At 45.4% G+C, this 26,090-nt stretch overlaps 1 protein-coding gene across 2 annotated transcripts; it reads right to left on the bottom strand.

Moving 5' to 3' along the window:
• Positions 1-340: 340 nt before the first annotated feature.
• LOC138663654 (zinc finger protein ZFP2-like) lies at positions 341-25,172 on the bottom strand. 2 transcript variants are annotated; one of them, XM_069749934.1, is made up of 8 exons: positions 25,123-25,172; positions 22,989-23,130; positions 21,696-21,875; positions 21,490-21,613; positions 21,309-21,406; positions 21,045-21,188; positions 20,732-20,822; positions 341-1,740 (listed from the first exon to the last, which is right to left on the bottom strand). In XM_069749934.1, the coding sequence occupies exons 2-8, from the start codon at positions 23,064-23,066 to the stop codon at positions 458-460; spliced, it is 1,998 nt and encodes a 665-aa protein (XP_069606035.1). In that variant the 5' UTR covers positions 23,067-23,130; positions 25,123-25,172; the 3' UTR covers positions 341-457. The 2 variants fall into 2 exon arrangements, with proteins under 2 accessions (XP_069606035.1, XP_069606036.1); XM_069749935.1 differs by lacking the exon at positions 21,045-21,188.
• Positions 25,173-26,090: the final 918 nt, after the last annotated feature.

The raw sequence follows: 26,090 nt of genomic DNA, 5'->3' as shown, positions 1-26,090 counted from the left end.
ATACGCTCAGAGCAAGAATGCAATCAAAAAACAAGCACACAGCTTGTGTGCCATGGAAAAAGAAACAGACACTTATCTTTGCTGAATTGGCAGCAAGCAGAAGCCAGACAGGGATCCAACACCTCACAAGAAACATTGACAACTGGCAAGGACTAATGAATCCAGGAAACCTAAATACCCCAGTCCGAATTGCAATTAGCAGATACACCTGTCCAGGACTGCGGCCCAGGCACAACTGCATTACCACCTGCCACCACCTGAGGGAGCCCAGAAGCAGAATTCACAACATGGTATATCCAATTTCACCCTTTTGTTAACTAAATGTAACTAGAATGCCTGATTGATTTCACTTATTGTTTATTTATTTCCTCCACACTCTACATGAGTTTTTAGGTGATGAAGAAGATATGATTCCCAGGAATAACATTTCCCACATTCTGAACGTAAAATGTTGTTTCTACCCAGTGTGAGTTCTCTGATGTGCAGCAAGTTTTGAACTCGTAGTATAACATTTCCCACATTCTTGACATGAATATGGCTTCTCTCCTGTGTGAATTCTTTGATGTGTAATAAGATCTTGTCCCAGGATAAAACATTTCCCACATTCTGGGCATGAATATGGCTTCTCTCCTGTGTGAATTCTTTGATGGTTAAGAAGACTTGATTTCTTAGTAAAACATTTTCCACATTCTGAACATGAAAAAGGCTTCTCTCCTGTGTGAATTCTTTGATGTATAATAAGATCTGGTCCCTGGATAAAACATTTCCCACATTCTGGACATGAATATGGCTTCTCTCCGGTGTGAGTTCTTTGATGTTTAAGAAGATCTGATCTCTGGATAAAACGTTTCCCACATTCTGGACATGAATATGGCTTCTCTCCTGTGTGAATTCTTTGATGGTTCCGAAGATTTGCTTTCTTAGTAAAACACTGTCCACATTCTGAACATGAAAAAGGCTTCTCCCCTGTGTGAGTTCTGTAATGTGTAAGCAATTTTGACTTCTGGTTAAAACTTTTTCCACATTCTGAACATGAAAATGTCTTTTCTCCTGTGTGACTTCTCTCATGTGTAAGCAAGTTAAATTTATATTTAAAATATTTCCCACATTCTGAACATGAAAATGGCTTCTCTCCAGTGTGACTTTGCTGATGTCTAAGAAGTGTTGCTTTAGCAATGAAACATTTCCCACATACTGAACATGAAAATGGCTTTTCTCCTGTGTGACTTCGCTGATGCACAAGAAAATTTGATTTCTGGTTGAAACATTTCTCACATTCTGGACATGAATATAGCTTCTCTCCAGTGTGACTTCGCTGATGTCTAACAAGTGTTGATTTAACCATGAAACATTTCCCACATTCTGAACATGAAAAAGGCTTCTCCCCTGTGTGAATTCTCTGATGATTGAGAAGACTTGATTTCTCTGTAAAACATTTCCCACATTCTGAACATGAAAATGGCTTTTCTCCTGTGTGAATTCTCTCATGTGAAAGCATGTTAGATTTATGTTTAAAATATTTCCCACATTCTGAACAGGAAAATGTTTTATTCTCTGTGGGAATTATTTGATGTTTAACATAACTTTTGCTGCTATCATTTTGCTTAACAGTCTGTGATGAATCCAAATGGGTGACTGATTGAAAAGGCTCTGATGATTGATTTTTGCTCTGAAGGGCTTGAGGTATAGCTGGAATAATGTCAAGCTTTTCATACGTATCTGGTTTGACACCACAGTCATCTGCCAAGAATAAAACTGATTTTATTATTTTTCAAAATCAGTGCCTTATATTTTATATAATTTCTCTATACATAATTCTATACAATTCAAAGTATAATGAAACTATGACCTAAGACAGTGGTGAGCCACCTGTTCACAAATCCCATGGTACCGAACCTCTAAAGTATGACAAACATAATACACAAACACAGAAAAGTTTGAAGCAATAAAAGGGGGGATTAAAAATAAGCTTTATTACATTACAATCTATAGCAACAGATAAAAATATACAACATATAAACATTTAATATTCTTAAAGGGGTATTCCCAGCTCTGATCAACTATCCCAATGTGTAGTAGGTGTAATAATAATATTAGGAAATATGTAGTCTAGTTCTTCTGACTCGCTATGTTGCTCACCCCATCTGCAGAGCATTGCATAAACTTAAGTATCCATGGTTACTACCAGTGATAAGCGAGCATACTTGGTAATGCTCTTTACTCACCAGAGCATCGTTGTACTCGGCGAGCATCGAGCATTTCCGGGTTTGCTCGGCGGGAGCTCGGGCCTCCGCCCTGCATAATTGGAGCGCTTTACAGAGCCAATCAACATACAGGAATTGTCTGCCACACACTGTAATGCCGTAGCCATCTTGGTTATGGCATTACGGTCATTGGGTGGCTGCACAGAGTCATCAGGTCTAAAAGAGACCTGTTGCCGCCCTGCTCGTCACATTCAGCTCCTGATTCAGACAGTGTAGGGAGAGGTGCTGCCGAGATAGGGTCAGATTTGGGGTATATCAGTTAGTGTGGGTATACCATCAGATTTGACACAAATCCAGCTAAACCAACAGTCCTTCTAAGGACTAATTATTAATTATCTGATTATTTTATTCCAAAGCAATCCAGAGCCCCTTTATTTTATTTTTGCTTGTTCACATATTGAACAGTGTGGTACCTATGTAAGACGCCTGATCTATCTGTGGGCTACAAATTTGGGAATTTCAGGCCTCCATTCCACTGTATTTGCTGTCTGTTACCCTCGTTCTATACAGTATTTTGGGTTAAAGAATACAGGCCACACATTGCACAGTGTGGTATCTCTATCAGACGCCTGATCTATATGTGGGCTACAAATTTGGGCATTTCAGGCCTCTATTCCACTGTATTTGCTGTCTGTTACCCTCGTTCTATACAGTATTGTGGGGTTAAAAAATACAAAAATACAGGCCACATATTGAGCATTGTGGTATCTGTGTCAAAATCCAGATCTATCTGTGGACTACAAATGTGGGCATTTCAGGCCTACATTCACCTTGTTTTGCAGTCTGTTACCCAAGTTCTATACAGTAATTTTCTGTTTAAATTAAAACTGTACAGGCCACATATTGAACAGTGTGGTATCTCTGTCAAATGCCTCCTCTGTGGGCTAAACATTGTGACATTTGAGGGCTCCTTTGAACTGGTTTTGCTGTGTCTTACCCTAGTTATTAACAACAGTTTTTTTTTTATTTTGTTTTTTACCTACAGTCCAGATAATTTAAACTGTGGTTTTTATGCACACTGATCACATATAAGTTTGTAGTGAACGTGGAAAATACTGTATTGTAGTAGTCCATTTAAAATGGGCAAGGCACGTGGCAAGGGACGGGGAAGTGGATGTGATGCTGATGGTACATGCAGAGGCTGAGGACGTGGGAAGCTGAAAGTGGGCCACAAAAAACACCCACATCTTCTCGCTCTACCTTCCTGTCCCAATTACTAGGGGACCGCAGCACACCACTATTGAACCCAGAGCAGTTGCAAAAGGTTGTTGGTTGGATAGCGGATAATGCTTCCAGTCACTTTGCCAACAACACCAACACCATGTCTTCCACACAGTCAAGTCTGAGTAGCCGTGAGTCTGGACCGTATATGACTCACCCTGATCCTACTTTCTCCCACCATGCCGAGTATCCAGAGACAATTGATCCCACACTTGGACACTCCTAAGAGCTGTTCACTTTTCCATTTATAGATTCGGGACTCTTGGTGGGTCCACTTGAAGCAGGGCAAGAAGAAATCACATGCAGCGCTGCCCAAATATTTGAGCAGCAACGTTTACACGAAGGCGACGTTGGGAAAGTGTCACAAGAGGTCGACGAAGATGAGACACAATTGCCAGAAAGTCAGGAGGAGGACCAGGGTGTGGATGTGGAAGATGAGGTGGTGAATGATATAGTAACTGACCCAACCTGGCAGGAGGACATGCAGAGCGAGGACAGCAGTACACATGAGGAAGGAGGCATAGCACCAGGAAGGAAGCAGTGTGGTGGCCGCAGAAAGAAGAAGTACATCCATTCCCAGTAACACAAACATGATGGAAGTTACCATTCCAACTGTTAGGTCATCCCGAGTCTGGTTGTTTTTTAAATTTCAAAAACCTGACCTGCACATCCAAACATAGACTGAGTGTGAACAGGTGCTGAACCCAGAGTCGCCAACTCGTATATAGTTAAATAAATAGGGCAGCACACTGCAGCGCCAAAACATGCAAACTTGAAAAAACGAAATTTGAACTGCATTACTGCACTAGAAATATGAAAAATGAGAGCTTTTAGCGCACAAAAATGGCCAATTTTATGTGTACCTCGTAGCCACGTTAAGGCATCTCTCTTATACGAGGTCCTACGTTTGACCTACCTCACTGAGAATAAACGTCTCCATCTGAATGGGTACATGTAAAAACCTCTTCTTGGACTCAAATTCTCTCTCTATGTGGAGGGGTATTGGACCTACTATAATTAAAACACCTGAAGCTAGGAGGCGGGGAGTGCACGATCAGAAGGCTAGAGAATACATTTCAAAAACCTGACTTGCACATCCAAACATAGACTGAGTGTGAACAGGTGCTGAACCCAGAGTCGCCAACTCGTATATAGTTAAATAAATAGGGCAGCACACTGCAGCGCCAAAACATGCAAACTTGAAAAAACGAAATTTGAACTGCATTACTGCACTAGAAATATGAAAAATGAGAGCTTTTAGCGCACAAAAATGGCCAATTTTATGTGTACCTCGTAGCCACGTTAAGGCATCTCTCTTATACGAGGTCCTACGTTTGACCTACCTCACTGAGAATAAACGTCTCCATCTGAATGGGTACATGTAAAAACCTCTTCTTGGACTCAAATTCTCTCTCTATGTGGAGGGGTATTGGACCTACTATAATTAAAACACCTGAAGCTAGGAGGCGGGGAGTGCACGATCAGAAGGCTAGAGAATACATTTCAAAAACCTGACCTGCACATCCAAACATAGACTGAGTGTGAACAGGTGCTGAACCCAGAGTCGCCAACTCGTATATAGTTAAATAAATAGGGCAGCACACTGCAGCGCCAAAACATGCAAACTTGAAAAAACGAAATTTGAACTGCATTACTGCACTAGAAATATGAAAAATGAGAGCTTTTAGCGCACAAAAATGGCCAATTTTATGTGTACCTCGTAGCCACGTTAAGGCATCTCTCTTATACGAGGTCCTACGTTTGACCTACCTCACTGAGAATAAACGTCTCCATCTGAATGGGTACATGTAAAAAGCTCTTCTTGGACTCAAATTCTCTCTCTATGTGGAGGGGTATTGGACCTACTATAATTAAAACACCTGAAGCTAGGAGGCGGGGAGTGCACGATCAGAAGGCTAGAGAATACATTTCAAAAACCTGACCTGCACATCCAAACATAGACTGAGTGTGAACAGGTGCTGAACCCAGAGTCGCCAACTCGTATATAGTTAAATAAATAGGGCAGCACACTGCAGCGCCAAAACATGCAAACTTGAAAAAACGAAATTTGAACTGCATTACTGCACTAGAAATATGAAAAATGAGAGCTTTTAGCGCACAAAAATGGCCAATTTTATGTGTACCTCGTAGCCACGTTAAGGCATCTCTCTTATACGAGGTCCTACGTTTGACCTACCTCACTGAGAATAAACGTCTCCATCTGAATGGGTACATGTAAAAACCTCTTCTTGGACTCAAATTCTCTCTCTATGTGGAGGGGTATTGGACCTACTATAATTAAAACACCTGAAGCTAGGAGGCGGGGAGTGCACGATCAGAAGGCTAGAGAATACATTTCAAAAACCTGACCTGCACATCCAAACATAGACTGAGTGTGAACAGGTGCTGAACCCAGAGTCGCCAACTCGTATATAGTTAAATAAATAGGGCAGCACACTGCAGCGCCAAAACATGCAAACTTGAAAAAACGAAATTTGAACTGCATTACTGCACTAGAAATATGAAAAATGAGAGCTTTTAGCGCACAAAAATGGCCAATTTTATGTGTACCTCGTAGCCACGTTAAGGCATCTCTCTTATACGAGGTCCTACGTTTGACCTACCTCACTGAGAATAAACGTCTCCATCTGAATGGGTACATGTAAAAAGCTCTTCTTGGACTCAAATTCTCTCTCTATGTGGAGGGGTATTGGACCTACTATAATTAAAACACCTGAAGCTAGGAGGCGGGGAGTGCACGATCAGAAGGCTAGAGAATACATTTCAAAAACCTGACCTGCACATCCAAACATAGACTGAGTGTGAACAGGTGCTGAACCCAGAGTCGCCAACTCGTATATAGTTAAATAAATAGGGCAGCACACTGCAGCGCCAAAACATGCAAACTTGAAAAAACGAAATTTGAACTGCATTACTGCACTAGAAATATGAAAAATGAGAGCTTTTAGCGCACAAAAATGGCCAATTTTATGTGTACCTCGTAGCCACGTTAAGGCATCTCTCTTATACGAGGTCCTACGTTTGACCTACCTCACTGAGAATAAACGTCTCCATCTGAATGGGTACATGTAAAAACCTCTTCTTGGACTCAAATTCTCTCTCTATGTGGAGGGGTATTGGACCTACTATAATTAAAACACCTGAAGCTAGGAGGCGGGGAGTGCACGATCAGAAGGCTAGAGAATACATTTCAAAAACCTGACCTGCACATCCAAACATAGACTGAGTGTGAACAGGTGCTGAACCCAGAGTCGCCAACTCGTATATAGTTAAATAAATAGGGCAGCACACTGCAGCGCCAAAACATGCAAACTTGAAAAAACGAAATTTGAACTGCATTACTGCACTAGAAATATGAAAAATGAGAGCTTTTAGCGCACAAAAATGGCCAATTTTATGTGTACCTCGTAGCCACGTTAAGGCATCTCTCTTATACGAGGTCCTACGTTTGACCTACCTCACTGAGAATAAACGTCTCCATCTGAATGGGTACATGTAAAAACCTCTTCTTGGACTCAAATTCTCTCTCTATGTGGAGGGGTATTGGACCTACTATAATTAAAACACCTGAAGCTAGGAGGCGGGGAGTGCACGATCAGAAGGCTAGAGAATACATTTCAAAAACCTGACCTGCACATCCAAACATAGACTGAGTGTGAACAGGTGCTGAACCCAGAGTCGCCAACTCGTATATAGTTAAATAAATAGGGCAGCACACTGCAGCGCCAAAACATGCAAACTTGAAAAAACGAAATTTGAACTGCATTACTGCACTAGAAATATGAAAAATGAGAGCTTTTAGCGCACAAAAATGGCCAATTTTATGTGTACCTCGTAGCCACGTTAAGGCATCTCTCTTATACGAGGTCCTACGTTTGACCTACCTCACTGAGAATAAACGTCTCCATCTGAATGGGTACATGTAAAAACCTCTTCTTGGACTCAAATTCTCTCTCTATGTGGAGGGGTATTGGACCTACTATAATTAAAACACCTGAAGCTAGGAGGCGGGGAGTGCACGATCAGAAGGCTAGAGAATACATTTCAAAAACCTGACCTGCACATCCAAACATAGACTGAGTGTGAACAGGTGCTGAACCCAGAGTCGCCAACTCGTATATAGTTAAATAAATAGGGCAGCACACTGCAGCGCCAAAACATGCAAACTTGAAAAAACGAAATTTGAACTGCATTACTGCACTAGAAATATGAAAAATGAGAGCTTTTAGCGCACAAAAATGGCCAATTTTATGTGTACCTCGTAGCCACGTTAAGGCATCTCTCTTATACGAGGTCCTACGTTTGACCTACCTCACTGAGAATAAACGTCTCCATCTGAATGGGTACATGTAAAAACCTCTTCTTGGACTCAAATTCTCTCTCTATGTGGAGGGGTATTGGACCTACTATAATTAAAACACCTGAAGCTAGGAGGCGGGGAGTGCACGATCAGAAGGCTAGAGAATACATTTCAAAAACCTGACCTGCACATCCAAACATAGACTGAGTGTGAACAGGTGCTGAACCCAGAGTCGTCAACTCGTATATAGTTAAATAAATAGGGCAGCACACTGCAGCGCCAAAACATGCAAACTTGAAAAAACGAAATTTGAACTGCATTACTGCACTAGAAATATGAAAAATGAGAGCTTTTAGCGCACAAAAATGGCCAATTTTATGTGTACCTCGTAGCCACGTTAAGGCATCTCTCTTATACGAGGTCCTACGTTTGACCTACCTCACTGAGAATAAACGTCTCCATCTGAATGGGTACATGTAAAAACCTCTTCTTGGACTCAAATTCTCTCTGGTTGTTTTTTAAAGACTCTGCCGATAACCCCAAACAGGCCATTTGCACCACCTGCCATGCCCGCATCAGCAGGGGTAGCAAAACTATCTGCCTGACCACCACCAACATGATCACCAACATGATCAGGCACATGGCAGCAAAGCACCCGGCTTTGTGGGCTGAACACCAGGCTCCAGGAACAGTGTCTGCGGGTGACACCACTGCTTTTTCCACTGTTGTGCATGCAAGCCAATCCCCTGTCCATGGTGCATGCAAAGATGCCTCGTGCCCTGCACCTGTCATTGCCCACAGTCAACTAGCACTATCATCAAGCATGTCCACGTCCTTGTCCCAGCGCAGCCTTCAGTTGTCCATATCCCAGTCATTGGAACGCAAGCGGAAATATGCATCCAACGACCCACAGGCCACAGTACTAAATTCACACATTTCTTGTCTGTTTGCGCTCGAAATGTTGCCTTTTAGGCTCATGGAGACAAAAGCTTTCCGCAACCTGTTGGTGGCGGCCGTCCCAAGGTACTTGGTCCCCAGCCACCACTATACCTCCCGGTGTGCCATACCGGCATTACACCAGCACGTGTCCCACAACATTACCCATGCCCTCAAAAATGCTGTTATTGGGAAAAAAAATTATTCTCTCCCTTACACACTGTCCTCCATGTTATTCTCTCCCTCACAGACTGTCCTCCATGTTATTCTCTCCCTCACAGACTGTCCTCCATGTTATTTTCTCCCTCTCACACTGTTCTCCATGTTATTCTTTCCCTCACACACTGTCCTTCATGCTATTCTCTCCCTCACACACTGTCCTCCATGTTTTTCTCTCCCTCAGACTGTCCTGCATGTCATTCTCTCCCTCACACACTGTCCTCCATGTTATTCTCCCCCTCACAGACTTTCCTCCATGTTATTCTCTCCCTCACAGACTGTCCTCCATGTTATTCTCTCCCTCACAGACTGTCCTTCATGTTATTCTCGTTCTAGTATATGCATGTAGTTTATTTATGAATGCTGATTGGTCGAGGCCGGCTGGACACGACCAATCAGTGACGCGGGATTTTGGTTACAGACAAACAGACCCTTAGACAATTACAGTATATATATAGATATTCTATTCTGTTGGGTCACGCTGTGATTTTAATGTACGCAGCAGATGAATTACTGGCTTTTCAAAAGACATGCGTGTGTAAAAATAGGACTGCACTCGCATAGTTTTTTTTTCTTGCAGCCATTGACTTGCATTGATGAGTGTTGTCCGAGTACAAGGACAAGCATGCTCATAGAATAACAATGATCAGAGTGCGGTATGATTTTTTTATCGGATTGGACTCGTCCATTTCCCTCACAGATGAGTATGAGCCCTTAAAGTGACTATAATGTGATTTTTTATTTTATTCTTCATTTTCCGCTGTATGTAGACAGCGGGAGCTGAATAAAACTCTCAATATTGTCCCCTGCTCCTGCTGATCACAAGCAGAGCAGACAAAATTGTTGGCACTTTGCCAAAATGTGCTTTTGGCCATGACTGCATCTATAATGTAGTATTGAATGTGTCCTTCTGTCCAAAGCCGGCATAGACCGCGCCTGCGCAGTGTAGCTGGAGTCAGAAGGATGCATCCAGCATTAATAGAGGTGACAGGGAGGAGGACGAGGATGGAGGCGGAGTTTGGCACCAGAGATTGCGGTATGCGTAGTCGCTGACCAAGTATGTGAGGACATAGCGCAAGCTCCAGCGAGGCTGGAGGAGAAGTGTTGGGCTGGAGTCAGCATCTGCACATGGCGCGATATCCGGCACTATTTTATTGAAGAAAAATTTGCACACAGTGTCTTCAACAAAATGTAAATATTTAACTCAGACAACATGTAGCAGGGGAAGGGGGGAAGGTTTACTGTTTTTTTTGTATGTATGTATAGAACAACAGCAGCACATGCAGGATGGGTGAGCATATAAAAGGATGGAGGAGCATATACCAGGATAGGATAGGGGAGCATATACCAGGCTGGGGGGCATATTACAGGATGGGGGAGCATATAAAAGGATGAAGAAGCATATACCAGGATGGAGGAGCATATACCAGACTGGAGGAGCATATACTATGCTGGAGGAGTTTATACCAGGCTGGGGGAGCATATACCAAGCTGGGGGAGCATATACCAGGCTAAGGAAACATATACCAGGCTAAGGAAACAGATATCAGGCTGGAGGAGCATATACCAGGATGGAGGAGCATATACCAGACTGGAGGATCATATACCATGCTGGGGGAGCATATACCAGGCTGGAGGAGTATATACCAGGCTGGGGGAGCATATACCAGGCTAAAGGAGCATATACCAGGCTAAGGAAACATATACAAGGCTAAGGAAACATATACAAGGCTAAGGAAACATATACCAGGCTGGAGGATCATATACCATGCTGGGGGAGCATGTACCAGGCTGGATGAGCATATACCAGGTTGGGGGAGCATATACCAGGCTGGGGGAGCATATACCAGGATGGGGGAGCATATACCAGGATGGAGGAGCATATACCAGGATGGAGGAGCATATACCAGACTGGAGGATCATATACCAGGCTGGGGGAGCATATACCAGGCTGGAGGAGTATATACCAGGCTGGGGGAGCATATACGAGGCTAGAGGAGCATATACCAGGCTAAGGAAACATATACAAGGCTAAGGAAACATATACCAGGCTGGAGGAGCATATACCAGGTTGGGGGAGCATATACCAGGATGGGGGAGCATATACCAGAATGGAGGAGCATATACCAGGATGGAGGAGCATATACCAGACTGGAGGATCATATACCAGGCTGGGGGATCATATACCAGGCTGAAGGAGCATATACCAGGCTGGGGGAGCATATACCAGGCTAAGGGAGCATATACCAGACTAAGGGAGCATATACCAGGCTGGGGGAGCATATACCAGGCTGGAGGAGCATATACCACGCTAGAGGAGCATATACCAGGCTGGAGGACCATATACCAGGCTGAAGGAGCATATACCAGGATAGGATAGGGAAGCATATGCCAGGCTGGGGGGCATATTACAGGCTGGGGGAGCATATTACAGGATAGGGGACCATATTACAGGATGGGGGAGCATATACGGGGCTAGGGGAGCATACTGTATACCAGGCTGGGGAAGCATATAACAAGTTGGGGGAGCATATACCAGGCTGAAGGAGCATATACCAGGCTTCAGGAGCATATACCAGACTGGAGGAGCATATACCATACTGGATGAGTATATACCAGGCTGAGGGATCATATACAAGGCTGGGGGAGCATATACCAAGATGGGGGAGCATATACCAGGCTAAAAGAGCATATACCAGGCTGGAGGAGCATATACCAGGCTGGGGAGCATATACCAGGCTGGAAGAGCATATACCAGGCTGAGGGAGCATATACCAGGCTGAAGGAGCATATACCAGGCTGGGGAGCATATACCAGGCTGGGGGAGCATATACCAGGCTGGGGGAGCATATACCAGGCTGGGGGAGCAAATACCAGGACGGGGCAGCATATATCAGGATCGGGGTATACACCAGGATGGGGGCTGTTATGACCTGGTGGTTAGGACAAAAATCGACCTGATGGTCAAGAGCACCCGGAAAGACCTGATAGCTACAAAAACACAGGACAAGCTCTGGGAAATGGGAACTCTGCTGACCGCAATCCCTAATCCTATCACACACACTAAAAATAGCCGTGGATTGCTCCTAACGCTCCCTAGGCAACTCTTCACAGCCTAAGAACTAGCTAGCCCTAAAGATAGGAAAATAAAGCCTACCTTGCCTCAGAGAAATTCCCCAAAGGAAAAGGCAGCCCCCCACATATATTGACTGTGAGGAAAGATGAAATTACAAACACAGAGATGAAATAGATTTAGCAAAGAGAGGCCCGACTTACTGTACAGACAGAGGATAGGAAAGATAACTTTGCGGTCAGCACAAAAACCTGCAAAAAGCCACGCAGAGAGTGCAGGGAAAAAAAACCTTCCACACCGACTCACAGTGCGGAGGTGCCCCTCTGCGTCCCAGAGCTTCCAGCAAGCAAGGTAATATTCACAATAGCAAGCTGGACAGAAAAAAACAGAAAGCAAGAAAATAGCAAGAGGAACTTAGCTTCTGCTGGAGTAAACAGGTAACCAGAACGATCCAGGAGCGAACTATACCATAGTACAACATTGACAGCTGGCATCTAGCAATGATCCAAGTGGAGTTAAATAGAGTAGCCAGCTAACGAATTAAGCTTGTCACCTGTGGAAGGAAACTCAGAAACACCCACAGCCACCAGAGGAAGTCCATGGACAGAACCAGCTGAAGTACCATTCATGACCACAGGAGGGAGCTCGACGACAGAATTCACAACAGTACCCCCCCTTGAGGAGGGGTCACCGAACCCTCACCAGAGCCCCCAGGCCAACCAGGATGAGCCAAATGAAAGGCACAACCGAGATCGGCAGCATGAACATCAGAGGCAAAAACCCAGGAATTATCTTCCTGACCATAACCCTTCCACTTGACCAGGTACTGGAGTTTCCGTCTCGAAATACGAGAATCCAAAATCTTCTCCACCACATACTCCAACTCCCCCTCAACCAACACCGGGGCAGGAGGATCAACGGATGGAACCACATGCGACACGTATCTCCGCAACAACGACCTATGGAACACATTATGGATGGCAAAAGAAGCTGGAAGGGCCAAACGAAATGACACAGGATTGAGAACCTCAGAAATTTTATACGGAACAATGAACCGAGGCTTAAAGTTAGGAGAGGAAACCTTCATAGAAACATAACGAGACGACAACCAAACCAAATACCCAACACGAAGTCGGGGACCCACACAGTGCCGGCGGTTAGCGAAACGTTGAGCCTTCTCCTGGGACAATGTCAAATTGTCCACCACATGAGTCCAAATCTGCTGCAACCTATCCACCACAGTATCTACACCAGGACAGTCCGAAGACTCAACCTGCCCTGAAGAGAAACGAGGGTGGAAACCAGAATTGCAGAAGAACGGCGAAACCAAAGTAGCCGAGCTGGCCCAATTATTAAGAGCGAACTCAGCCAAAGGCAAAAAGGACACCCAATCATCCTGATCAGCAGAAACAAAGCATCTCAGATATGTTTCCAAAGTCTGATTAGTTCATTCGGTTTGGCCATTTGTCTGAGGATGGAAAGCCGAGGAAAAAGACAAATCAATGCCCATCCTAGCACAAAAGGATCGCCAAAACCTCGAAACAAACTGGGAACCTCTCTCCGAAACTATGTTCTCCGGAATGCCATGTAAACGAACCACATGCAGGAAAAACAATGGCACCAAATCAGAGGAGGAAGGCAATTTAGATAAGGGTGCCAAATGGACCATCTTAGAAAAGCGATCACAAACCACCCAAATGACCGACATCTTTTGAGAGACAGGGAGATCCGAAATAAAATCCATAGAAATATGCGTCCAGGGCCTCTTCGGGACCGGCAAGGGCAAAAGCAACCCACTGGCACGAGAACAGCAGGGCTTAGCCAGAGCACAAGTCCCACAGGACTGCACAAAAGAACGCACATCCCGTGACAAAGACGGCCACCAAAAGGATCTAGCCACCAAATCTCTGGTACCAAAGATTCCAGGATGACCAGCCAACACTGAACAATGAATCTCAGAGATAACTCTACTAGTCCATTTATCAGGGACAAACAGTTTCTCTGCTGGGCACCAGTCAGGTCTATCAGCCTGAAATTTTTGCAGCACCCGCCACAAATCAGGGGAGATGGCAGACAAAATTACCCCCTCTTTGAGAATACCCGCCAGCTCAGGAACACCCGGAGAGTCAGGCACAAAACTCCTTGACAGGGCATCAGCCTTCACATTCTTAGAGCCCGGAAGGTACGAAACCACAAAATCAAAATGGGAAAAAAATAGCGACCATCGAGCCTGTCTCGGATTCAACCGTTTGGCAGACTCAAGATAAGTCAAATTCTTGTGATCTGTCAAGACCACCACGCGATGCTTGGCTCCCACAAGCCAATGACGCCACTCCTCGAATGCCCACTTCATGGCCAACAACTCTCGATTACCAACATCATAATTGCGCTCAGCAGGCGAAAACTTTCTAGAAAAGAAAGCACATGGCTTCATCACCGAGCCACCAGAACTTCTTTGCGACAAAACAGCCCCTGCTCCTATCTCAGAAGCATCAACCTCAACCTGAAACGGGAGCGAAACATCTGGCTGGCACAACACAGAGGCAGAAGAAAAACGACGCTTCAATTCCTGAAAAGCTTCCACAGCCGCAGAAGACCAATTGACCACATCAGCACCCTTCTTGGTCAAATCAGTCAACGGTTTAGCAACACTGGAAAAATTAGCGATGAAGCGACGATAAAAATTAGCAAAGCCCAGGAATTTCTGCAGACTCTTCACAGATGTCGGCTGAGTCCAATCGTAAATGGCCTGGACTTTAACAGGGTCCATCTCGATAGTAGAAGGGGAAAAAATGAACCCCAAAAATGAAACCTTCTGAACTCCAAAGAGACACTTTTACCCCTTTACAAACAAGGAATTCGCACGAAGGACCTGGAACACCATTCTGACCTGCTTTACATGAGATTCCCAATCATCCGAAAAGACCAAAATATCATCCAAATACACAATCAGGAATTTATCCAGGTACTCTCGGAAGATGTCATGCATAAAGGACTGAAACACTGATGGAGCATTGGAAAGCCCGAATGGCATAACCAGGTACTCAAAATGGCCCTCGGGCGTATTAAATGCTGTTTTCCATTCATCGCCCTGTTTAATATGCACAAGATTATACGCCCCTCGAAGGTCTATCTTGGTGAACCAACTAGCCCCTTTAATACGAGCCAACAAATCAGACAGCAACGGCAAAGGATACTGAAATTTGACTGTTATTTTATTAAGAAGGCGGTACTCAATACAAGGTCTCAAAGAACCATCCTTCTTGGCCACAAAAAAGAACCCTGCTCCTAACGGTGATGACGACGGGCGAATATGGCCTTTCTCCAAGGATTCCTTTATATAACTCCGCATAGCGGCGTGTTCTGGCACAGATAAATTGAACAAACGGCCCTTAGGAAATTTACTACCAGGAATCAAATTAATTGCACAATCGCAATCCCTATGAGGAGGTAGGGCACTGGCTTTGGGCTCATCAAATACATCCCGATAATCCGACAAAAACTCCGGAACTTCAGAAGGAGTGGAAGACGAAATTGACAAAAATGGAACATCACCATGTACCCCCTGGCAACCCCAGCTGGACACAGACATAGATTTCCAGTCCAATACTGGATTATGAACCTGTAGCCATGGTGACCCCAAAACGACCACATCATGCAGATTATGCAACACCAAAAAGCGGATATCCTCCTGATGTGCAGGAGCCATGCACATGGTCAATTGGGTCCAGTACTGAGGCTTATTCTTGGCCAAAGGCGTAGCATCAATTCCTCTCAATGGAATAGGATACTGCAAGGGCTCCAAGAAAAAACCACAGCGCCTAGCATACTCCAAGTCCATCAAATTCAGGGCAGCGCCTGAATCCACAAATGCCATAACAGAGTAGGATGACAAAGAGCAAATCAGAGTAACGGACAGTAGAAATTTAGACTGTACCGTACCAATGGTGGCAGACCTAGCGAACCGCTTAGTGCGCTTAGGACAATCGGAGATAGCATGAGTGGAATCACCACAGTAAAAACACAGCCCATTCCGACGTCTGTGTTCTTGCCGTTCAGCTCTGGTCAAAGTCCTATCACATTGCATAGGCTCAGGCCCATGCTCAGATAGTACCGCCAAATGGTGCACAGCTTTACGCTCACGCAAGCGTCGATCGATCTGAATGGCCAAAGACATAGACTCATTCAGACCAGCAGGCATGGGAAATCCCACCATGACATCCTTAAGGGCTTCAGAGAGACCCTTTCTGAAGATTGCTGCCAGGGCACATTCATTCCACTGAGTGAGCACAGACCACTTTCTAAACTTCTGACAATATATCTCCGCTTCATCCTGACCCTGACACAGAGCCAGCAAGATTTTCTCTGCCTGATCTACTGAATTAGGTTCGTCATAAAGCAATCCAAGCGCCAGGAAAAACGCATCAACATCACGCAATGCCGGATCTCCTGGCACAAGGGAAAATGCCCAGTCTTGAGGGTCGCCACGTAACAAAGAAATAATGATCCTTACTTGTTGAACAGGATCACCTGAGGAGTGAGGTTTCAAGGCAAGAAACAATTTACAATTATTTTTGAAATTCAAGAACTTAGATCTATCACCAAAAAACAAATCAGGAATTGGAATCCTAGGCTCTGACATCGGATTCTGAACCACAAAATCTTGAATGTTTTGTACACTTATAGTGAGATTATCCATCAAAGAGGACAGACCTTGAATGTCCATGTCTACACCTGTGTCCTGAACCACCCAGAGGTAAAGGGGAAAAGAGAGACAAAACACGCTGCAAAGAAAAAAAAAATGGTCTCAGAACTTCTCTTATCCCTCTATTGAGATGCATTAATACTTTGGGCCAGCTGTACTGTTATGACCTGGTGGTTAGGACAAAAATCGACCTGATGGTCAAGAGCACCCGGAAAGACCTGATAGCTACAAAAACACAGGACAAGCTCTGGGAAATGGGAACTCTGCTGACCGCAATCCCTAATCCTATCACACACACTAAAAATAGCCGTGGATTGCTCCTAACGCTCCCTAGGCAACTCTTCACAGCCTAAGAACTAGCTAGCCCTAAAGATAGGAAAATAAAGCCTACCTTGCCTCAGAGAAATTCCCCAAAGGAAAAGGCAGCCCCCCACATATATTGACTGTGAGTAAAGATGAAATTACAAACACAGAGATGAAATAGATTTAGCAAAGAGAGGCCCGACTTACTGTACAGACAGAGGGTAGGGAAGATAACTTTGCGGTCAGCACAAATACCTACAAAAAGCCACGCAGAGGGTGCAGGGAAAAAAAACCTTCCGCACCGACTCACGGTGCGGAGGTGCCCCTCTGCGTCCCAGAGCTTCCAGCAAGCATGGTAATATTCACAATAGCAAGCTGGACAGAAAAAAACAGAAAACAAGAAAATAGCAAGAGGAACTTAGCTTCTGCTGGAGTAAACAGGAGCATATACTAGGCTGGAGGAGCATATACCAGGCTGGGGGAGCATATACCAGGCTGAAGGAGCATATACCAGGTTGGGGGAGCATATACCAGGCTGGGGGAGCATATACCAGGCTGGGGGAGCAAATACCAGGATGGGGCAGCATATATCAGGATGGGGGTATACACCAGGATGGGGGAGCATATACCATACTGGAGGCGTATATACCAGGCTGGGGAATCCTATACCAGGCTGGGGGAGCATATACCAAGCTGGGGGAGCATATACCAGGCTGGAGGAGCATATTCCATACTGGAGGAGTATATATACCAGGCTGAGGGATCATATACCAGGCTGGGGGATCTCATACCAGGCTGAAGGAGCATATTCCAAGATGGGGGATCATATACGAGGCTTGGGGATCATATACCAGGCTGAAGGAGCATATACCAGGCTGGGGGAGCATATACCATGCTAAGGGAGCATATACCAGGCTGGAGGAGCATATACAAGGCTGAAGGAGCATATACCAGGATAGGATAGGGGAGCATATACCAGGCTGGGGGGCATATTACAGGCTGGGGGAGCATATTACAGGATGGGGGAACATATACGGGGCTAGGGGAGCATACTGTATACCAGGCTGGGGGAGCATATACCAGACTGGAGGAGCATATACCATACTGGAGGAGAATATACCAGGCTGGGGGATCATATACAAGGCTGGGGGAGCATATACCAAGATGGGGGAGCATATTCCAGGCTAAGGGTGCATATACCAGGCTGGGGGAGCATATACCAGGCTGGAGGAGCATATACCAGGCTGGGGGAGCATATACCAGGCTGGAGGAGCATATACCAGGCTGGAGGAGCATATACCAGACTGGGGCGCATATTACAGGCTGGGGGAGCATATTACAGGATGGGGGAGCATATTACAGGATGGGGGAGCATATTACAGAATGGGTAATCATATACGTGGCTAGGGGAGCATACTGTATACCAGGCTGGGGGAGCATATATCAAGATGGGGGAGCATATACCAGGCTGGGGGAGCATATACCAGGCTGGAGGAGTATATACCAGGCTGGGGGAGCATATACGAGGCTAGAGGAGCATATACCAGGCTAAGGAAACATATACAAGGCTAAGGAAACATATACCAGGCTGGAGGAGCATATCCCAGGTTGGGGGAGCATATACCAGGATAGGGGAGCAGATGCCAGGTTGGGGGAGCATATACCAGGATGGGGGAGCATACACCAGGAAGGAGGAGCATATACCAGGATGGAGGAGCATATACCAGACTGGAGGATCATATACCATGCATATACCAGACTGGGGCGCATATTCCAGGATGGGGGCGCATATTACAGGTTGCGGGAGCATATTACAGGATGGGGAGCATATTACAGGATGGGGGAGCATATTACAGGATGGGTAATCATATACGGGGCTAGGGGAGCATACTGTATACCAGGCTGGGGGAGCATATACCAAGATGGGGGAGCATATACCAGGCTGGGGGAGCATATACCAGGCTGGGGGAGCATATACCAGGCTAAGGGAGCATAGAAGAGCATATACCAGGCTGGTGGAGCATATAACAGGATAGGGTAGGGGAGCATATACCAGACTGGGGGGGCATATTACAAGCTGGGGGAGCATATTACAGGATGGGGGAGCATATTACAGAATGGGTAAGCATATACGGGGCTAGGGGAGCATACTGTATACCAGGCTGGGGAGCATATACCAGACTTTAGGAGCATATACCATACCGGAGGAGCATATACCAGGCTGGGGAGCATACACCAGACTGGAGGAGCATATACCAGGTTGGAGTAGCATATACCAGGCTGGGGGAGCATATATCAAGCTGGGGGAGCATATACCAGGCTGGGGGAGCAATTATCAGGCTGGAGGAGCATATACCAGGTTGGGGGAGCATATACCAGGTTGGAGGAGCATATACCAAGCTGGGGGAGCATATACCAGGCCGGGGGAGCATATATCAGGCTGGGGGAGCATATACCAGGCTGGGCGAGCATATACCAGACTGGAGGATCATATACCAGGCTGGAGAGCATACACCAGACTGGAGGAGCATTTACCAGGTTGGAGGAGCATATACCAGGCTGGGGGAGCATATATCAAGCTGGGGGAGCATATACCAGGCTGGGGGAGCAATTATCAGGCTGGAGGAGCATATACCAGGTTGGGGGAGCATATACCAGGTTGGAGGAGCATATTCCAAGCTGGGGGAGCATATACCAGGCCGGGGGAGCATATATCAGGATGGGGGAGCATATACCAGGCTGGGGGATCATATACCAAGCTGGTGGAGCATATACCAGGCTGGGGGAGCATATATCAGGATGGGGGAGCATATACCAGGCTGGGGGAGCAAATACCAGGATGGGGAGCATATACTAGGATGGGAGAGCAAATACCAGGCTGAGGGAGCATATGCCAAGATGGAGGAGCAAATACCAGGATGGGGGAGCACATACAAGGATGTGTAACCATATATCAGGACTAGCTATTGAACCCATTGTACGCCTGGGTTGTGAGCATTTTTATTGGTACATTTTTGTGCTATGTTATAGGGATCCTGTCACCAGCAATAATGATGTTAACCTGCAGATATGGGGTAAATCTGCAGTGTTATTATGATGCCTGGTGCCCGCACGCAGCCGATTGCAGAGGAGAGAAAATGAACTTCATTATTAGCAGTATAGTCATTTCAAAAACATTTGCTCATTTCTGCATGAAGCTACGTGTTTATTCTTTCCAAGGGATCTCATACTACACATCACATAAAGTAGGGTATCAGTAATCAACTGTATACAGAATGTATAGAGAAACACCTTTGTACATAGCAGAACTACGCATGCTTTCACGCATGTCTCACCATGACTACTCTGTGATATTCTTGTACTGGCATGCTCCTGCAATGACACTTTTCTAACCAGCCTTCGCAACATAGTCCATGGTTGTGCTGGTGGAGATGCTTTACTAAATTCACAGGGTCACTTAGTTCACTGTATAAGTGTCAAATTAGACAATCTGTTATTACCAGAGCTAAGTTGTTACCCGGTTTTGAGTAGATTATTACCAGACCCTGATCTGCCTACATATTTCTTGTTGACCTCAAAATGGTTTGTCTTCTCCCTTGACTGTCCTTCCAGGAGCGGTACGGACACTAGAAATTCAACATATAATTACAGTAGAATCTGTGACTTTGCATTTAGTGGTTACTACTCACCTGGGTAGTCATATGTAGGAATCTCCTCTTTACACCGCTCATCAACCCTCACATATGTCTCTGTAGTATTAATATGGGTCAAATCTTCACCCTGAAACAAATATTGTAAAAGTCACAGACAGATGGAGAAGTCACATCTATGATCAGCTCTAATCCTGCCATCTCCACTGTTCTTATTACATAAGTATAAAACATAGAAAGAACCTAAAGAACCTGAAGACCCACCTCTTCCGACAAGCCTACAACCTGCAGTAACCACCGATCGACCAAACCGCTGCATGACCAGCTCTATCCTCACCTACTGTATTCTCACCCATTCCTTGTAGATTGTGAGCCCTCGCGGGCAGGGTCCTCTCTCCTCCTGTACCAGTTGTGACTTGTATTGTTTAAGATTATTGTACTTGTTTTTATTACGTATACCCCTCCTCACATGTAAAGCGCCATGGAATAAATGGCGCTATAACAATAAATAATAATAATAATAGAATACTGGTGGATAAAACAAGACTAAGCACAAGACCTTCACAGTTGTCTACACATCATAGAGGAGATCTCATGACACCTTCTCTCCATCTACCTGATGATCCAGAGGAACATTGTGATCTTCTTGTTTACAGTCCTGTGGAAGAAGAGGAAGGAGACATCTCTCTGATGTTGTCCTCTTACTGGATAGATCTGGAGGAAACACATACAGGGACTGAATTCATTCTTTTACATACAGTAATTATAGGCCGTGTGTATTTAGTCCTGTCTATTACCTGGTGATGTGAGGGGCTGGGGAACCTCCATCATGACATCCTTGTACAGATCTTTGTGTCCTTCTAAATACTCCCACTCCTCCATGGAGAAATAGACGGAGACATCCTGAGACCTTATAGGAACCTGACACATACAATGATACCGTCATCCCTCGATCCCTTCATAGCGTTACTGTATAATGTCCCAGCATTCCCAGCAGTGTCACCTCTCCGGTCAGCAGCTTAATCATCTTGTAGGTGAGTTCTAGGATTTTCTGGTCATTGATGTTATCATGTATCAGGGGGTGAGGTGGAGGCCCCTTGATTGGGCTCAGGGGTCTTCCCCATCCCTCAGACACAGGGTCCTCACAGCGCTCACTAGAGGTCTTCTTCACTACTATGTAATCCTGTTTATGGAGAGACACATTAATAAATCTCACTACAGACATTTCCAGAGTCCTCACCTCTCCAGTTCAGTCCATCTGTTATACCTATAGATAATAATTATGTTATAAAAAGAAGCCATGACATATCTGGAGAACTCTTGCATGAGGTGACATTGATGAGGAGAGGCTGCCATCTGATGCCCAGCCAAAATCAAGTGGAACCAAAGTATGCTGGAAGGTTTGCAGGGGGAGTGACCTTGTGTGCTTGACTGGATCAGGTGACCTACAGGAAAGACTTCCCTGGCATAAAAGCCTTGTGAGCCCATCCACGAGGATATTTGGCACCAAGGAAGGGATCAGGGCAGACATGCTCCAGAGACACCGCTGAGACCAGCATGGCAGGCCTCAGCGGGGAGTCTATGCCACCCAGATGTTGGTCACTGTCTGGCAAGGTCTGGATTCCCCAGAAGATAACCCCAAAAATGCCTTAGACTCATCAGAGCCAGAAGCTGCGCACAGCGCTGGTCAAGTCTGAGGCCCGACTATGCCTGTCAAGAGCTAACGCCAAGTCCTCTCCGCCTTGAGCCTGAGAGACTTCCACCGATGGTCAAGCCGGGAAGACCCATGCGGAAACTATGACAGGAGAGGCATGCCTGCGATTGAGGAGGAACGGTGCGAGTGAGCAGGGCCGTCACTTCTAGCGATCATCAATGGTACTGGGATCAGCTGGGATAAGGAGTACAGGTTGGAAGAGGGCCAGGTGGTGCGTTAGAGGCTCAACGGGCTTTAATACACTATTTCAGGAAGGGACTTGCGGGGAAGTGAAAAAACGTGGTGACCTCTGCTGGAACCAGAGCTTTGGGTGAGAACTCGTGGTGAATCCCAAGACTGGGCACACAACCTTTGTGAAAAGGACACTAACGTTAACTAGTGAAAGACTTTCTTATTTATTCCAAACCTGTTGTTATTCCCTCTACTGTAAAATTTAATAGCTACTAACACTAATTGTTTAAAAGTTACTGTTGTATATAAATAGCATTTTATCAATCTCTGGCTGTCTCCGCCTCGTAATCTCAACTCGTTGCATCCAGACCCCTGATTACAATGTAATTTCACATCATCAGAATCTCTCACCTCTCCAATAAGCCGGAAGAGAATCTCTAGGGTGAGGTGTAATATCCTCTCTGTTATCTTATCTCTGTCCATATCCATCCTGGAAGGGTCAAGGCAGATTTTGTAGTAGATGTCAATGTAAAAGATACCAATTATCAGGAACCTGAGTGGAAAGGAGGTGAGATTATTTAAAATCATAAAAAAAACTATGGAAAAAAAACAACAAATTACTGGGCTGGTGCTGCTAGTTGAGAACAATATCCTAAAATGTAGAGTTCAGACTGTAACACCATTACAAGCGCCTCTTCGTGGTTTTCCCTCTCCCTCCATGCAGGGATGCCGGCATATTCACCGCCCCAGCCACGCAGCGTGGTCCTGCTTCCCGGCCTGTGTGTGAGCACCGCACCTCCCAGTGCGCGCTCCAGTGTTCTTAAGGGGGAAGCTTTTGCACATAGTAAAATGCCTCCAGCCAATAGCTGGGAGGCATTCAGTGTAAGAGTACACCTGCAAGATGGTTCCCAGCCAATAGATGGGAGGCATCTTGTTTAAAAGGCACCCTCCCCAATATGGGTAATGTCCAGAACTACAGTGAATTATTAGTAAGTGAGGGGGTCTCTGAATGAAATTGTGAGGTCCCCTGGTACTGATGTGTCCAGTGTGCTGATCCCGTAGTCCCTGGTCCTTGTGCAACCAGTCCTTAATCCAAAGTCCCTGATTCTGGTGAGGCCAGTTCCTGAACCTTGTCCTTGGTCCTACTGCGGCTAGTGCCTGAGCCTTGTCCCCGTCCTGTGAGTGGCCAGTCCCTGAATCAGTATCTGAGACCTGTGTGTCTGAATGTGTGAATATCCAAGTCCACTGTATACCCGGACTGCTACAAACAGTCTCCGAATTAGTCTGTGTTGGTAACCTTTCTGTAGCGGATCCAGAATTTAGTCCTATCCGTGTCTGCGTACCTGATCCTTGGGTCAGCAGCTGCAGTACCATGGACTGCCTAGGAGTGGTACCTGGTGGCTACATGCAGCCAAGCCTGACTCCACCATCAGGAGCTCCAGTGAACACCTGGTAGCCCGCTACACCCCTCCTAGCTAAGCCCGGCACAGTGGGCCCATGAACCATGTGCGACACCTGCGTTCATAACACAGACATTAGTTATCTTTCTTCAGTTGGGAACACAAAAAAAGTTAAAAATGAATAAAAAGTAAGGAGATACTGAATAATACAATTTAATATACTGCATATTGGTTTCCGCTGGAAATCGAAAGAGAAAGATGGACAAACTATGTATAGCCGCCACAGCAATATTTTTGACATGCCCTTAACTGCACCCATAGCCAGACCCTTTACTATTTTTTCCCACCCTTGCTAGAGGTGATGTCAGATGGGGGCATGATGGCAGTCAGGGACATTCAGCAGACTACCCGGGACGACCCAAATCTGGGACTGTTCTGCTGGTTGGGACCTATGGTTTATTTTTTGTTAATTCCTTCATAGTTGTAGCAGCCAGAACGTTTTCATTTTTTCATAAGGCTCACTATATGGGGTCTAGCTTTTTGAGTGAGAGGAGCTGTAGTTTATTTTTTTAAAGACCATTGTGCCAAACACGTCTGTTTGGCTGTGTTCACACATATCCTAAACGTTGCAGGATTTCATGCACTGAAATATGTGGAAACATTTCATCGTTTTTACCACATACTGTAATTTCACATGTTAAATTTGAAAAAATGTTGGCTTGGTCACAAAGTGGATAAAAACTACTGCATTAAAAGTTATTATTCTAACTATTCTTTGTTATTTTATTGGAAGAAAAAAAATCTCTTTCATTTCAGCTCTAGAATGCAGGTACATAGGAATACACTGGTATATAGAAATGTATCTCTATTTACCAGTACAAGACGTTGTGTGTTTGATTCATCAGGGTCCAGACGTGAAGAAAAGTGAAGAATGAGTTAATTAGAGCACAGAGATGCGGCCTTCCCCCAGAGTCAGAGAAGGAACTAGTGAGCACTAAACACAGTGAACTGGAGAGGAGGCGACTTACAGGCACAGAGTGAGAGTCGGGACGTTGCCCTGAACACCCGGGACAGCTCCCCCAAATTGGGACTGTCCCGCTTAGCGGTTGGAAGCAATGAATAATGGGGGACTCTCCAGCACCTACCTCCACCCGCAGAGCCACGCACCACATATATGGCCGTTCTGTGCGCACAGGACCTTTGATGAGGTCACAGGAGGGGAGGAATCAGGGGTCACATGATGGGAGGAACAGGTGTTGGAATCAGAGAAGATATACTGCTCTTCCCAATATGACATATATATGTTTGCAATGAATGGGGATAATGCCGCCCCCATTGAGGTGCCCTTTTTTATAGATAATAGGAGCCATTAAAAGAAAAATAACTATTTTGGCGCAGGATATTTATGGCTATGCCTAAAAATGTCTGCATTTCTGCTGAATAATTGCTGTTGACCTGCAAGTGATACCTCAATATAGATGCTGGGGTAAAGACTAACTACATCGCAACAAAGTGTGACAGATAGAAGCTGCACTGTTGATTTAGAATCACCCAGCAACTATAGGGGTTAAAATGGTTACAGCTGACAGCAAGTGGTTAGCTCAGCCCCAGGGGATTCTGGGAAAGGTGTGGCTGTGTCTGGGACTTCCAAGAGTAAGGTGTTTGTTAGAGAGTCTCCCGTCATACTGAAATCAGAAAAGCTGCATAGACCCGTATTGAAAGCTGTTTTCCACTCATCCCCCTCTTTAATATGAATGAGATTATACGCCCCCTGAGATCCCATTTAGAAAACCATTTTGCTCCTATAATCTGATTAAAGAGGTCCAGGATGAGAGGGAGTGGATACGGATCCTGGACCATGATCTGACTAAGTTTGCGGAAATCTAGGCATGGGTTTAAACCCCGTCTTTCTTCTTTACAAAGAAAAACCCTGCAGGAATGAGGGATGAGGATGGTCTGATATGACCCTTTGCCAAACTTTCCACAATATGGCCTGCCTCTCTGGACCAGAGATATTATATAGTCTGCTCTTTGAGACAGGGACTAGATCAACGGCGCAGTCATAAGGACAATGGGGAGGAAGTTCTTGGAACCCCTGCTCCGAGAACACATC

The sequence above is a fragment of the Ranitomeya imitator genome, chromosome 2 (genome assembly GCF_032444005.1).
Source record: "Ranitomeya imitator isolate aRanImi1 chromosome 2, aRanImi1.pri, whole genome shotgun sequence".
Lineage (NCBI taxonomy): Eukaryota > Metazoa > Chordata > Amphibia > Anura > Dendrobatidae > Ranitomeya > Ranitomeya imitator.
Note: the sequence above shows the minus strand (reverse complement) of the source record. Positions and strands in the feature narration are given on the sequence as shown.